The sequence below is a fragment of the Colletes latitarsis genome, chromosome 1 (genome assembly GCF_051014445.1).
Source record: "Colletes latitarsis isolate SP2378_abdomen chromosome 1, iyColLati1, whole genome shotgun sequence".
In the NCBI taxonomy this organism is placed as follows: Eukaryota; Metazoa; Arthropoda; class Insecta; order Hymenoptera; family Colletidae; genus Colletes; species Colletes latitarsis.
The window spans coordinates 47,176,814-47,193,521 of record NC_135134.1 but is presented as its reverse complement, the minus strand read 5'-3'; the positions used below and the strand labels follow the sequence as shown (position 1 = coordinate 47,193,521).

General features: G+C 35.9%; 1 protein-coding gene across 4 annotated transcripts in view; it reads left to right on the top strand.

Annotated features, from left to right (window-relative positions):
• Tps1 (Trehalose-6-phosphate synthase 1) overlaps window positions 1-16,708 on the top strand; it is a 47,695-nt gene that overhangs the window by 7,948 nt on the left and 23,039 nt on the right. For all 4 annotated transcript variants that reach the window (XR_013079451.1, XM_076762541.1, XM_076762532.1 and 1 more), the window contains one exon: window positions 15,046-15,202. Coding sequence is in view for 3 of the 4 variants with exons in the window: in XM_076762541.1 (XP_076618656.1) it covers window positions 15,046-15,202 (157 nt within the window). In the remaining variant the exon portion in view is untranslated. The remainder of the gene's footprint in view (window positions 1-15,045; window positions 15,203-16,708) is intronic.

Below are 16,708 nucleotides of genomic sequence, written 5' to 3'. Positions count from 1 at the left end.
TGCCTCGTAAATTAAGTTTATTTGTACGTAGCTGGACAAATGTATTCGGACGATTTATTTACGATCGTGAATTACAATCTGAAATATGATTCCTGTCGAAGTATCATATCATTGTCATTAGCATGGTACGAGACAAAATCAGAAATTTAAAAAAGGAACCATTGATGGCTTAATAAATGAAGAATCGATGTTCCAAAGTTTCTTTGTGTTTAAACGTCTCGAAGCAGACTGTTTATTCGATAAAAAGAAAGAAAACAGTTTCTTCAACGAGGTCGTTTAAAAAATGTATCAAGAAGTGATCGACCCCAGAAAACAACAGTCAAGATAGATTCGTTGTTTGTCGGTTACAGATGAAAGAAAAACTTCTGTTGATAAATATACGAAAGTGGTTCAAGTTGGTAAACTAGATGCGAGCGAATGCAAACCATTCGTCTTCGTTTATTATCCTGTAATCTTCGTGGACAGCGTGACGTTAAGAAACCATTAGTATCTAAAGAAAACAGGAAGACTTTGGTTTGCACAAGATCATTTGCATTGGACCGCGTTTGATTAAAAATAGTTTTTAGCGATGAAAGTAAGCTTCAATCAAAGTGAAAAAGGAAAAAGATTTAATGTCCATTATCAATTTCCTTCTGCCAGATATGGTCGGTGTAATAATTTGGGTCTGTTTTCCTGAAATTATGAACACAAGTGAACAAAAAAAGAATGCAAACAGTCGAGTTATTGGGAGATATGTTTTTTCAAATATTTTTTTATATCAATATCGTCCTAATACTTTCGTTACGTTTAATTTCGATCGATGTCGTGATATTAATAAGTGTAATAAACTCTATTATCTGTTTACAGATATATTTTTTTACTCTACTCCATTGTTATTATTTTTCTCTGTCTGGTGCCACGCAATTTATAGAGTAATATTGCACTACGCGAATGTTTCTTACGCGCTTTCTTTTTTACAGTTAATTGCTCTGCGTTCGATAGCTGCACGGAGCTATAAAGATTGTCCCTGAATCATGTTTACGATATAAAGGAAATCCGTCCTTTCACCCATTAAATGTGTTTTCATGATAATAGTGCTATTAATCTTTTTCAAACGGTCACTTTGACTCAACAAAACAAAGAAGTAGCATGTAACTGTACCTTCAAAATTGTCGAAGACACAGTTATTTCAGTGGAGCCTACTTCTCACCGTTCTGCTTATCTAAAACGAACAAACCAAAAACCATTTTAAAAACGTTTAATGTTTTACACGTATCATCAGGAATTCGTCTGTTCGTTATTAAAAGTTTTCGCGACAGTACTGCTGTTAACAAATAATCAAATTAATATTAAAACAATCTGTTCTAAAAATTTTGATCGAAAAATTTGAATTTCATCTAATTCTCTTGAACTCTCCAATACATTTGCGACGATTTTATCTGTAATGCTATGATCATTGTATACATTATAATTCACAAGTTGTTCAAATTCCAGGATAATCTCTTTAGCTTCGTAGTATAGCAATAATAATAAACAACAGAGATAGGAAAAATGTTTATCGATTTATCTACGATGTTTATTCGATCGAACAGTTACATTTTGATTTATTCGTGAAACGTGTCATTCTTTATTCGATATTTAGTGGATAAGAATTGCATTGATCGTCGAAGTGGTAACTGGATTTCGGAGCATCTGCTTTGATTTTGTGGGTCTTGTTTAAGCGTGGCTTTCGTCGCTGGATCCGCGCTAGATTTACGGAAAAGATCCCTGACAAAAGATTCGCGGGATCAGCGAAGTCGACGGCATTCTTCTATATGAATATTCGATTGTTCCATAATTTATTCCGTTGCGTAAACAAGTCGATAGAAATATCCGCGGAGGACGCAGCGAGGCGATACAAGAGGAATACAAAACCTCGTGGATTCTCTCATTTTCGCGATTTCTGTTTTACTTGATACCACTTCGTCGACGAACGCCATAATCACTTTGCTCGCGTTCACCGGAAACACTTTCGAGAAGTTGTGTTATTTATCTGGTGTTATCGAAATAAAAATTTACTCCATTCTGTGTTAAGACAACATTTCTAAGAGGATATGATTTTCTACAGATTTTAAAAACCTCTTACGATGCATACTAGCTCTCGAGAATGAGATTGGTAAATCAATAATGTTAGAAAATTGTGTTAGCTCTATACTGACTGCACCTTTCAGACAAAATTCTCGAAACGAACGAAATTGAGTCACTTTTATATTGTCAGGATTATTGAAAATATTCCAATATTCTACCACTCCCTTTACAAAAATTTCTTTTGTATAATACCAATAGAAAACTGACAAGATAATTTTAACGTTAACAAGTAACGAAAGGTAATGAAAAATATCTTTATTGAAAAAACTTGAAAGCAATGGAGAAAGGAGTAGTTAAACAGATCTAAAATTCGTAATTATTACAATTTCTGTTATTGTATTCGATTAAAAGTTATTGTTGACTGTATCTTAGAACATTCACAGCCATTGACGTAATTTTACGCAATTTTTAAATCTAGAGCTAGTTGCTGCTGACGTAATTTTACGCCAGTTTCTATTTATAGAGAGGCAGATGACTTTATCATGCCTATTTATAATCGCAATAATTATTTAACAGTACATTTATTTTAAGTTCATCAAAATGGTCGTTTGGATAGTCGAATAAATTCATTTACGTCTTTGATATAAATTGCAAAAAACCTGAAAAAATTCGTTTCTCTTGTTTTGAAAATACACGTGTTTCATTCAAAACAACTGCAAATACACGTGCCATTAGTTCGATCATTGTTTAACAAAAATATTAGCGTCTATTTTAAATTTTAATATTTGCACGTTCATGAATTTGAAATTTTGTCTATTTGAGCTTGTAACGTCTAAATTTATTTCAATTTTAAACAATAAACAAGTACAAGCATGACGCTATAGAGAAATTTGTTCATTTTAATTCCCATTCTAATTGAACAGAATCCCGTGACAAGTACTTGGATATACATTTGAGTAAATTTTAGGTCGCATGGCTGCGAAAGTGTTAATAGTCGACGAGCATCGATATTGCGATCCTCGTGTGTTTATTTATGGTTCGCGAAAAAATAGTACACGATTACACATCGCGAGCTGTTCGTCGTCGGAAAATTTGTTACTATATAGCGCGTCGGCGATGTCGAAATTTTTCGTAAGATCACGCTCGTAAAACGATCGTCGATATTCTACCCCGATTCATTCATTCAGATTATGTTTCAAAAAGACTCGTCAACCCCTTAACGTTCATGCCCGAGTTTAACTGCTTTGAAAAACGATATTTAAACCGTTTATTTTGAAAGCGTAAGTCCATTTATGTTCGAATAGAGATATTGAAGGGTTTGCGTTGGATTAAATTTAAAAATATGGGTAACAAATGACACAGTAGTATTAGTTACAAATTACACATTCACGATTTGTCAGTACGAGTACAACTACGATATTTACTATACATTTGCACGTTTTGTGCATTTAAGAACGCGAACGTGAATTCGTCTTCGAGTAAACAAGATTTCAAACGTTTGTTTGGTAACATTCCTTCCCCCCTTTTACGAATCAATTATGTTTCCATCCGCAATTGGAATGTTTTCAAGTGATGGAACCTTGTCTCTTGTTTACCGAAACTTCTGCAACAATCTGATATCTCTGTCATGATTTACAATTCGGAATATAACATGTTCTCGATTCGCGACATTGGCTGTGAAAATTTATTATTTTGCTTATCACGCGCGACGATTTGATTCTGTCGGGAATTTGACAAGAATCGTAATCGTAATGTTAAATAAAATGTTATCCGCGCGACACGATCTCTGTTAGTATATCGATTTGCGTGTCTTTTTAACAAGGTTTTATCTGTCGTTGTCACATAAATAGCAATCTTATCCGATATACATCCGATTATGTCTTCACGCGTTAAATAAAGTTTTCTTTTCGAGATACGATCGAGAGGATAAAAGATAATATGTAAATTACTCATAATAATGTATTAACAATGCGTCAATCTTGTTATTTTATAGCCTTCAACTCGTACGTCCTTCGAGCGTTTCATCATTTCTTTAGTTTTCATACACGCCTAGCCATCGCTGATAAGAAATATCCAGGGTCTCCCCCCTCCCCCTTGATTTTAATTAAATTTTGCGTGTTTATAGTGTCTGTCAAAAATATGTTATATGGAAAGTTTTTAAATAAATTCGATACGGTTTTCGATGGAAAATGACGTCGGTAAACAAGATCAGTAAATATTTTCAAACTGTTTGAAAAGGCAGTGTAACCAGTCGAGGTTTTTATCGTTTATTTATCGTGTTTTTATAATACAACAAATATTAATTTCACGCCGACAAAATAACTTCGAACTGTAGAGAAATTCTAAATAATCGTTTACGAACACATTGTTGCTCATGGTATTGCTTTAAAGTCACAATGACACATATTGGTAAAAGGATGAAATCACTCTTTGAACGTATAGATGTACGTGTATGTGACCTAAGAGTCATACGGAGTTACAGAGGGTTAAATGTTTATCGATAATTTATTGTACTATCGCGGGACATCCCCGGTCAATTTCGACGAACAAAAAAAATGATTTCCTTTCTAATCTAATCGCGTTCGTAAAATACGTAGTTCGTTGCAAAAATGGGATTAATTATTGCCGGGTGACTCGTTTCTCTTTGCTCGTTCGCGATGGCTCGGCGAATGCTACGCGATTCCGTTTGCCAAGGAATAAGATTAAAGACCAGTGCTTTGTAAACAGACACTAAAGATAATCGCCGCGAACCGAATCGGGGAGTTTAAACTCAATTTCTTTTTATTTTACAATCGTATCCGCGATGCACGTAAACCGGCACACGAAACAAAAACAGAACGCAATAAACAAGTCGATTCGTAGATAAACCGGTGTTCGACATCGGGGATGAGCAAAATTTATTGCACGAAGTATACAAATTAATTATATCGTTTGTGATTTGTTAATTATTATATCCCACATTCCCGATTTTTAGATTCGTTTAAAAAGTTTTATTTTGGTATCGATATAAAAGATTTCTTAATCGTAGTTCGATCGATATATTCGCCTTGATCCTTCTGTGGACGCAATTTTATTAATTTTTAAAGCGATACATCAGATTTTGCTATCTGTCCACAGATTTAATCTAAATGGAAAATAACAAAGACTGATAATCTTGAAGGAAGGTAATATGCCAAAAAAAATTATTGCACATTATTGTAGTGGAAATTTTAAAGAAAGAAAAAAGAAAATTAATATATTATTCTTTATTTCACTGGTTCGTATTCTGAAGTCGTGCAAGTAGAAAATATTGTTGGGAGAACGAGAGATCAGTTTCGTAAGGGATTGTAGATCGTATTGGGTCAGACGTCTCAGTCAGCCATAAACTTTCCGTTTACGTCGTTTGATATTTTCGTTATTAAATATTATACAGAGTATACAGGGCCACCACTGGGAAAAATTTTAATGAGGGATTCTAGAGGCCAAAATAAGACGAAAATCAAGAATACCAAATTGTTGGTGGAATCTTCGTTAAAAAGTTATTAACGTGTAAAGTTCCACCCGTATTGAATTTTTTTCTTGAAAATGCGCAGGATTTTGGGTGTATATGTAATGACCAAAAATGATCGTAATTGACCCCCACAGCTAACAATATTTTTTTCAGAACGATTTGAAATATTTTAATTTCGTCGAAAAATTTCACACATTCTCGAATTTTTTTCTCGAAAGTGTGTACGATTTCGAGGGTATGTCTATTCACCAAAAATGATCGTAATTGACCCCCACAGCTAACAATATTTTTTTCAGAACGATTTGAAATATTTTAATTTCGTCGAAAAATTTCACACTCTCGAATTTTTTTCTCGAAAGTGTGTACGATTTCGAGGGTATGTCTATTCACCAAAAATGATCGCAATTGACCCCCACAGCTAACAATATTTTTTTCAGAACGATTTGAAATTTTTGAATTTAATTGTTAATAACTTTTTAACGAAGCCTCCATCAACAAATTGGTATTCTTGATTTTCGTTCTGTTTTGGCCTCTAGAACACTCTAGAGGGGTGGTCGAACACCCTGTATAAAGTTATCGCATCCTGGGTCGTCGACAATTTTGTCGATGTATTTACATTTCAAACTCCATATTTCACTATCAACAAGAAATTCTACTATGAAAATTTACTCTTTTGTGAATTCTGTAACGATTGTCCAAGCAAACTGTGTCGAATATATTGATATAAAACGTTATAATGATTCGTTTTTTTTTGTTTTTTGCCGAAGAAACAAAAAGTTTAAATTTAATCGAATCCTCCTTTGACGATAACTTGTCGAAACAAGAATTTTTAGTTTGTTCTACACCTTTTCTTTCGTAATGAGTCTTTTTTTTAAATATCGTGAGTCTGTTCTCATTCTACTTACTGGCGGCAAGTAGAATAAGAACAGCCTAATAAGCCTATAAAGACAGTACAACACTGTCCATAGCTCGAGACCGATCGTTCCTTCTATGCAGCATTTTTCCTCGGTTTAATTGTCGAGTAGAGAATACACTGGGGCACTGTAATTGCCTGGTCTGCAAACGTCGAATATATTAGCATTTCATATTCGCTAGCTCAGCAAGTGAACTAGGCGACGAATAACGAATACACGGAGCACGAATAAATTTTTATCGGTCGAACGTGTGTCGTAATCGTTTGCTCTTTAAATTTTACGTAAATAAATAACTTTCCATCCATACGAATCTTTTTACAAATTCGCTGATTAGGTATTCATCTCGTTACACAAAATTCATTTGAAGTTTGTTTGCAGAATTACTAGGTCAACGGATAATGCACTCTTTCGTTAACAATATTAAAAACTAATTAACGTTAGTAGCTTCTCAGATGCTTCGATGTTCTAAATTCGACGGTCAGAATAAATAGAAAATATAAGAGAACGTTTGTTCGATGTTTGAATTGCACAATCGTTCCGTTCGCGATTAGTCGATATTGACAATTCCAATGGAACTTTTCCGAATAATAATCGCTCGCGTAGAATGGATCGCGTGCTCGTTCATTAAATACTCTTATCTGTAGATGTTTGTTTGTTTGTTTTTTTTCTATCCAAGCAACGAGTTGTACGTTTCCAAGATAACGTTGAAGCGTTCTTCGTACGAAAAATCGGTTTGTGTATGAATTGTACTTATTTCATAATGACGAGGGCCTGACGTTAACAAGAAAATCCCGCCCCTCTCTCCTGATAACGATAAGAGATACGGAAACGTATCGATATGCATCTTTCACAGAACGTACTCATTCACTAGGTATTTTGCGGTGCCACGTGCTTTTCGCGTGCCTTCTCGCGTTACGTATGTGGCGATATATTATCGCGATTGTCGCAGTCAAGTTACTTCCTCGGCTCGCACGGAGGAGATACAATAGAGGTCGTGGAAAAACACGAAGTTCGTCAGCGGTGGCATTGATTGCCGTTCGAAATCGGATGCGTCGGTGTCGCGTCCTCGTTGGATACAGGGTGTTTCAGAACTATGGAAACTCCACTGGTTAAACGTGGTGAAATGCCAAGATAATTCCTTAAAATTCATTTATTTCCATAAAGTTTGCATCCAAGAAAATCTACAGTAATGATTCGTAAAATGAACTCCGAAATTGACGGGTTCATCTTTCGTACAGCTGAGGAAAGCAAAGTTAGTAAGATCAAACGAGAATAAAAGCAAAGTCATTTATTTCTGCAACCTTTGCATCCAAGAAAAGTTAAAGTAATGATTCTTAAAATGAACGTTACTCTGAGATTAACACGTTCATTTTTCGTACAGCGGAGAAAAGAAAAGCTAGCGAGATCAAATGAGAATAAAAACAGTCATTTATTTCTGCAACGTTTGCATCCAAGAAAAGTTAAAGTAATGATTCTTAAAATGAACGTTACTCTGAGGTTAACACGTTCATCTTTCGTACAGCGAAGAAAAGCAAAGCTAGTAAGATCAAACGAGAAGAAAAGCAATGTCATTCAGATAGGAATGGTCAACTTATGAATCTGAGGTTTATTTTACGAATCATTATTGTAATGCCCCCTGTGGATGGCGAATTTTTTATCACGAATTTTTGCCATTAAACCAGACCATTTATTTTATATGCAAAAACGAGAAAAAGGTTTTGTTTCCACGTTGTGGCTTGTTTTGCGTTGTAATAATTGCTCGAAGTCTTTGCCTTCGGTTTCAATGCAAGTGCGAACACGTCTCACCATTGTTTGTACATCAAATTATATACGATTGTTTCATTGTTCACAAATTCTGTCTGATCTTACCGGGGAGTTAATCTCTGAATATTAATTCGGTTCTTCAGTTTGTTAGCCAACGTTCTCTTTACGAACTCGTACCGCAGAGTAATTGATACCTCGAGAGTTCAGCGTGTTAACAACCACCAGGTGACCCCGGAACGAATGTCTCTTGTTACAAGATTAAATTTCTTTACGCTTCTAGCGGTAGTTTTTACTCCGAACGGTAGCTCTGTGTTTACGAATCCACGTGAATCAATATTTCAAGCGAAACGTTAAGTTTTAGGGAACTCTAATAATCGCGTAATCGTACCGTAGCGAACGTAATCAGATTTCACCCAATTTCGAGGTACAAGCATCGAGAAGCGAATTCTTTACGAGATATTTACGTTTAGAATCATTTAGTAGTTATTTCGGTACCACGATCGTATTTACGTTCGCACCGTTAACTCAAACCATCCTCGACATGTGTTTGGCAGCCTGATAGTCTTTTCGAGATCAAATCGACCGATTAACAGTACTACTTAATTACTGTGAGACGTATTAGGAGCACGCATAAAGCAATAAATGCAAAATAATAACACCGTAAACGTTTAAATACTTGATCGTTTACGATACCTTGAAACATGTATGAGAAATCTTGAAAGTGCATTCACCGTTCGATGTCCTTCGGTTAATATGTGCCTTTAACGCAGATCGATAAGTATAATCGATCAGCCGACGATTATATGGTTTTGTATGAATAAGTTTGCAACTGTAATCTGTTTTTGCATTGTTGCATTTGCAAAAAAAAAAGAGGAAAAATGCAACTACGTGAAGTTGCACTCACTGAATACAACCATTTTTTCCAACAATTAGAATATGGTTTCAAACATTGAAGTCCTAACTATAATAATAATATCTAAGTCGTACAGAAAGAAAGCATTGAAAATAAGATAGGAAATGTTGCCAAAATCGTGATAGATCTTTCTCTTTCGTAGGTTGCCGTCCTACAGGCGGAACTTTAAACGTTAATAACTTTTTAACGAAGTCTCAAACAAACAACAAATTGATTTTCGTCTTATTTTAGCCTCTAGAATCTTCCATTAAAATTTTTCCCAAGAGTGACCAAACACCCTGTATATTTCTTCGCGTATCTATCGTTTCAATTCCTTTCGTACAAACGAACACCCTATAATTGTCGGTAGTTCTAGTGTTAAGGGTACTCGGATTTCGTTTCATATATCTTCGATTTTACGGGAAAAGAAAGATCAACTCGAATTCACCGGCTGAAAGTAACAAGTATAGTTTCTTTTCTAGCCTCGAACAAGAGTTCCATCGTGACGAAATCGAGAGCGTGGGTGGTGACTTTTTTGAACGTAGCGCAACTAACGAGAATACGGTTGTATTTTCCAATCGAAACGCGTCGACGCTCGCTGAAATCACCGAATTCTGAAAATAGAACGCATCCAGTTAATAATAGTGTTGATCGTTCACGCGTAGCTGAAATTACGACAGTATCGTCTGCGGCGAATCGTTTACAAACATAATCGCGATATCCTTTTAGCCTCGAACGTCACCAATTAACGGGAGATAACGTTAAACGTTACACGTTGTACCGGAACGTTCTTCGACGTGATTTATTGGGTGCAATTCAGTTGGCGAAACGTTATCTTTCCGATGCTTTGACATTACGATAATTAGACCGATGTAAATCTTTCGATTTCGAAAAATTATTCTTAATTAAGTTCCTGATATGCAAGAGGAACGGTTGAAAACTCTTTTAATCAGTCAGCTGTGGGCGACCTCTTCTCAGAGCTTGCACTTGTTTGTTTTATTTCGTTTCGACCTCCAACGATTCTAAACATATTGAAATTTACGAATATATTTTAGCTTTCGTTAAAATTACAATTTAAATATCAAATGGTAACCAAATTTTACGTATGACGGATATAGTCGTCAAACACAGCTGACTGGTTAATAATTATTTTCATCTCGATTTCTACCGAAGAATCAAAACTGAAATACTCTTAGAGAATTTTTATGGTCCTCGTAAGCTCTCTAATATTATATTATATCTAATTTAACTAATATTTAAGAATGTTATTTCGGGGAACATTGCATAAAACGGATCCGTAAGCTTTTCATTGAGGTACCAAAAGGGGTTCATGGCGGAGAAGAAGTTTCCACTGGCGTAGACTCGTTGATCCTTAAAATTTGAAACGATTTGCAGGAAATACAAAATTGTATATTCTATCTATTTTAATTAATATTTAGGGACGTTATTCTGGGGAACATTGTGTAAAAGGGGTCTGTGGGGGAGCAAAGGTTAAGAACCATTGACGTAGACAACTCGTTGATCCCTAAAATTTGGAAAAAAATCGCAGAAAATAACAAACTTCATATTACATCTAATTTAACTAATATTTAAGAAAATTATTCCGAGGAACATTACATAAAAGGGTGAAATGATTAAGAACCATTGGCGTAGACAACTCGTTGATCCCTAAAATTGAAAAAAATCGCAGGAAATAACAAACTTCATATTACATCTAATTTAACTAATATTTAAGAAAATTATTCCGAGGAACATTACATAAAAGAGGTTCGTAGGGGTGAAAGGATTAAGAACCATTGGCGTAGTCTACTCGTTGATCCCTAAAATTTGGAAAAAATCGCAGAAAATAACAAACTTCATATTACTTCTAATTTAGCTAATATTTACAGACATTATTCCGAGAAACATTGCATGAAACAGATCCATAAGCTTCGTTGAGCTGCCAAAAGAGATCCTTAAGCAGAATCGTTGCAACGCACGTTTTATCGAGAATATAGTCGTACGGCTGATCTAGTTCGATGCTCGATCGTTAGCAGCCATCGTGCCCGGCCCTTCGTCGATGCGTTGAACGATTGCCAGGTTCGATTACAAATTTACAATCATGACGCGGCGATGACATGCTCGGCGAATGCGTCCCATCGATGGGCACGCTGCGATGCATCGGCTATTGGGTCGTGCGCGTATGTGGGACGAGGTCAAAGGGCGCTTTAGATCGCGGGCATTCCACGGAAAAGTCACGATACGATCACGCGTCCGTCCGAGGCCCATGCACGTGCGCTTGGGAAACGCTCGTACGTTGATCGCGGAATGTGCAAGTCTCTTTTCTTTCGAAGACAAGCTTCTCGCGATCGACGTGGGACGACAATCGCAGGTGAACGGGATTGTCCGACGATAAATTATCCACGCGATCTACTCTGCGATCTTTATCGCTGGGCCACACCGAAGAAAAGAACAGTTCTCGCCTCTGACCCAGACCTTGCAATAAAAAAGACGCAACTCCATTTTTTTACATTTTTTTTTATGATTATAAAATTTCTTTCCTTTTCTCTTCGTTCGTTTAACGATCAACGATAAATCAAATCACCTGCATCGGATCTGTTAATCTTGTTCGCTGTTCCTCGAACGGATTTCTTTATCAGAGATCAAGGCGAACTATTTGCGACGTTGCTGTAAGTTTTCAACGTATGTTTATAGAAATTTCGTCCACCGTATACACGTAAAAGTTTCCTCTTCTAGTCGCGTTGATGTAGAAATGTTAATACGAAAAAAGAGAAATTTAGTATAAAAGAAAATTCCCGAAAAGAAAGTTTCAAGTTTTGCAATCGGGGAGAAAGGAAATATATGTTGGATATATTTGTTGCTCTATACGTATCGGATCGGAGCGAAAAAAAACTGTAATGAATATAACACAATTATCAACTGATAGGTCATTTGTCAAAGGCTCTGAAACCGCTTGCTTGGTTTAAATCGCATCTAAAATGATTAAACGAGGTTACGCAACGAGCTTAAGATGGCAGTTATTGGGACATCTACCCTGGTTGACGTTTCACTCACATGTTTAAATCGTTTAGTTTCATTCTTGCGCGTGCCTGTAGCGCGTGTCGCCGGGTAGCCGGATATTTAAAGAAAAGATAACAAAAGAACGAATTGTTGCGCAACCAAGGCCGTCTCACGTGGCTATTCTCCGTTGTCTGAGTTTATGGTCTTAGCATTGGCTCGCGGAAGAGCCTAGCACTTCGACCTTCCAGCTTTGGATCGCGGAAGAACGGTCTTTCTCTGATAGCGTGACGTTAGGGTTTTCCAAAACTCAACGATGGTAACCTTCGAGATTATTCTTAAATCGAAGAGGATTGAACTCTTTAACGTAACAATTAAGAATAAAGCGTCATCGTCTGCATTAAGCTTTGAGAATTTTCTTTTTTTATTAGAATTCAGGTAACACTAGGTTTACGGACACTCGTTGCGCATATTTTTATTATAATTCGCTACGTTGACAGTTGCATTAAAAGGCAATTTTTCTTTTAATTAGAGGATACATCCATATCATTACATCAATTCAATTCAACATAAATTGCTAACAAATAATATTTATGAGTCCTATAACGTTAAGTTTAGAATCTGAATGCGTCAAATTGACGCGAACCGTAAACCTAGTGTTACATATATTTATTGATACCTTTCACGTTGACGATTACCTTAAAATACGATTTTTCTTTTAATTAGAATATATATTCATGCCATTGCATCAATCAGATTCAACATAAGTTGTTAACAAATAACATTTACGCGTTCTGCAATTTTTAATATGGAATCTGACATCCGTCAAATTGACGGTTTCCGTAAATCTAGTGTTAAACGCGTATTTTTATTTTTTACATATCAGATTCGAAATTAAATAAATTAAAAGCAACATATATCCTCGTATTTAGAAAATGATAAATAGATGCATTGAGATTTATAAATGAAACGATCGAGAAGCGATATCGTCTGGTCATTGTATGAAGTAGAATGGCGAATCGTTAAACGATCGATGAACAGTTTCAAATATTCTTTAATATCCTCGTAAGAAACTAAAACGAATTTTCTATATTTACAATAAAATAATGGGAATTACTCAGTAGTAAGGTTGTGCAATCAGCATTGTTTCGTAATCGTCAATCGATATCGTTGGCACTTTTCAACGATACCAATTTATTAGCGACGCCATTGCACGATCGATCGCGTTTGCGCGTGTTTGTCACGGTTTATCGTCGAATTTATGCACCGATAGAATAAAATAAAAGTAAAAGCAGATGGGGGAATTCACGACTATCGTCGCCATGTATTCGTCATTATGTAAATATGGTCGTTCGTGCCCTGACGAGTGGTTGCAGAGTCGATCGAAGACGTTTTTCAATATTATCCTCGCCTTATCGCTCGATACGATGACGGGCACTCGGTGAACTTTTATATTTACACACGGGGTGTTTTTTTTTTTTTCACAAGCCGTGTCTCTCGTTATCTTTATTGTTATTGTGTCGACGATAGGCGGGTCGGTTAGAGGCGGAAATAGCCAGAATTTTTTTAAATTAAAAAAGCACAAGTGAAATTAAAGGTTAAATTAAAAAATTTCAAATCATTCTGGAAAAATTATTTTTAGTTGTAGGGGTCAATTACAATCATTTTTGGTGAATAGACATACCTCCGAAATCCTACGCAATTTCGAGAAAAAAATTCGAGTAGGTGCTCAAATATTTTGAGCGAAAAAGAAAAATTTCAAATCGTTCTAAAAAAATTATTTCTAGCTAGGAGGGTTAATTACAATCATTTTTGGTGAATAGACATACCCCCGAAATCCTACCCACTTTCGAGAAAAAAATTCGAGTAGGTGCCCAAATTTTCGGCAAAAAAGAAAAATTTCAAATCGTTCTAAAAAAATTATTTCTAGCTAGGAGGGTTAATTACAATCATTTTTGGTCATTACACATACCCCCGAAATCCTACGCATTTTCGAGAAAAAAATTCCATACCGAAAATCTAATGTGAGGCCAGAAATTGTTCCCCGAAATTTCATGCGAATCTTTAAAATGTCATAACTCCTGAACGGATTGGACGATTTTAATGTTCAAAAAAGCAAACGACGCGTATTTTAGTGTAGAATATGTAAAAAATTCTAAAAATATTCGAAAAGTTGGTCCTTGACTCCGTAAAGTGAGAAAAACCCCCTAAAACTGATCCAGTTTTCAAACAGCCATAACTCCTAGAATAGTGAATATATTTCAATGAAACTTTTTTCTGAAGTAGAGCCCATAGGTACCTATAAAAAAGTATTAGACAACTTTTCTGTAGGACGTCAAACAAAATTACTAAAAATGAAAAAGGAATTTTTAAGAAAAATCGACAAGTGCCTAAATTTTTCGACGAAAAAAAAAATTTCGAATCGTTCTAAAAAAATTATTTCTAGGTTCTAGGATCAAATACAACCATTTTTGGTGAATAGACATACCCCCGAAATCCTACCCACTTTCCAGAAAAAAGTTCGAGAAGGTGTGAAATTTTTCGACGGAAAAAAAGAATTTCAAATCATTTTGGAAAAATTATTTTCGGTTGGGGGAGTCAATTGCAGTCATTTTTGGTGAACAGACATACCCTCGAAATCCTAACCATTTTCGAGAAAAAAATTCGAGTATGTGGACAGAATGAAACGAAATTATTCTAATAAATAGTGATAACAATAATTATCTTGCGGATAAAATACACGGGATTGTAAAGCATATTTACTTGAAAGGATTCGAATAATGTCGATCTCTGGTCGCAGTCTTTACGCGTCTGACCCAGTATGTCTCGTAACTCCTTTCCGGAATGATTGCATTCCTCCCCGCGTTGTTTTTCCGTTGTTTTTGCGATCGTATTTTCTATCTATTTTCCCCCGATTAACGTTGGCGTGTTTTCAATTTCAGTGCCGGCGGCCTTGTAACTGCGGTAGCACCTGTGGTTATCAGCGGAAATGGAGTCTGGGTTGGATGGCCGGGAATGCACATGGAAAATCCCAACGAGCCAATTCCCGAATCCGACCCTAACGATCGTACGCCCACGGCTGGCCTTCTATCCCGCAAAGTACGTCTTTTGTTTAAAGAGTCTTATTTCGAATGATGACGACACGATATTTTTAGAAAATATAATGTAAAAATTACAAACAAAAACAAAAGATAGATAACTCTGTAGATTTAGAATTCTTTGTATCTTTTTTAATTTTTAGAAACTCGTAAAATGACGGTTAATTAAGATTCTAAATAGTAACTACCCTTCTCTCGATGGAATTAAGGGTTTACGTTGGAGTTACGAGAGCTAACGATAATATCCAATGTGTATCGATTCCGGGTGTTCTCATTCGTAACGAAGACACTGTCTATTATGAGATCAATTAGGAGATCGCAATTCCGAGCCATTTGAAATAACGAAGCAAATATCAGAGATAATTTGCACCCAATATAGATCTATGCAATATAGTTGCAATGTATTGCACAGATTAAAGCGTTTTAGCATTTGCTAATTATTTTAAACAGAGTGTTAACAGCGTCTCGTGTCGTGAGTCGTAATATGCTTTGTCTTTGCAAACAAATCGAAGTTTGAACGATATTTTTATTTTGAGTTTTGCACCGTCGAATCTAATACAAAAATACGAGTTTTACAGTCGAAGAAAACAGTTAAAATTTCCGTTTAAACATTAAAATTTCGCGTCGACGGAATACGTCGTAAGACTCGTTTATTTTCGTACTCGGTTCGGAACACGGTTGCAGGAAATACGCTAAATATAATTCTCCCCCGTTACGCGCCACGTGAGATCATTTCGATTGACATCGCCATGGTATTTTATAATGATGTCGTCGTCGACAGCTTCGTGCGAAAACTTCATTTATCGGGAGAGATTCCGTCGATTCTAATATCGAATTCCGGTCTCTCTCGTTAACCCATTTACCATCCACTTCGAGAATTCTTCGTTAAACGTTAAAGCCGACAATGTTTTGGAGAATACTGGGTCATAAATGATTCTAGTGGACCACACTTCGTTCAATCAATAATTTAAAGCTTCTGCGTTTGGTCGGATGAAAGTTCAACTAATTTCGACCGAATTTCTTGCGAGATATTTCCTTTCAACTTTTAATTTTCCGGAACGTGAAATAAGATTGCGTATTGAATAACTTTTATGGCAGTCGATTCTGTAGCTTTATCTAAGTTGAGCGATAAAACAGTTTAAGAACAGCGGTGAAACATCGCGTCTAACGTATGTACACACACGTCGATGGAAAAGTTTCAAACGGAAACAGACACTGTTGAATTCCAAGAAAACAGAACCATACGATAACAATACAGGGCGATTCTAGAAACTGGAGCAAATCGTATCTCTTTCTTGGTCGCGGAGAGAAAAAATCGAATGGTTTCAAGGAGCCTATAGCTCGCTACGACCGCACTTCTTGCGCAAGAGTAACGATGCAACTGCACCTGACAATGAAAATGTTTAAAGAAAAAGAATCGCGAATTTCCTCCTCTGTCTACGCGTGAAAGTATTTATAAAATTCTTGTAAATAACGTATGTTCAAAATCTTACATTCTGAAGATACA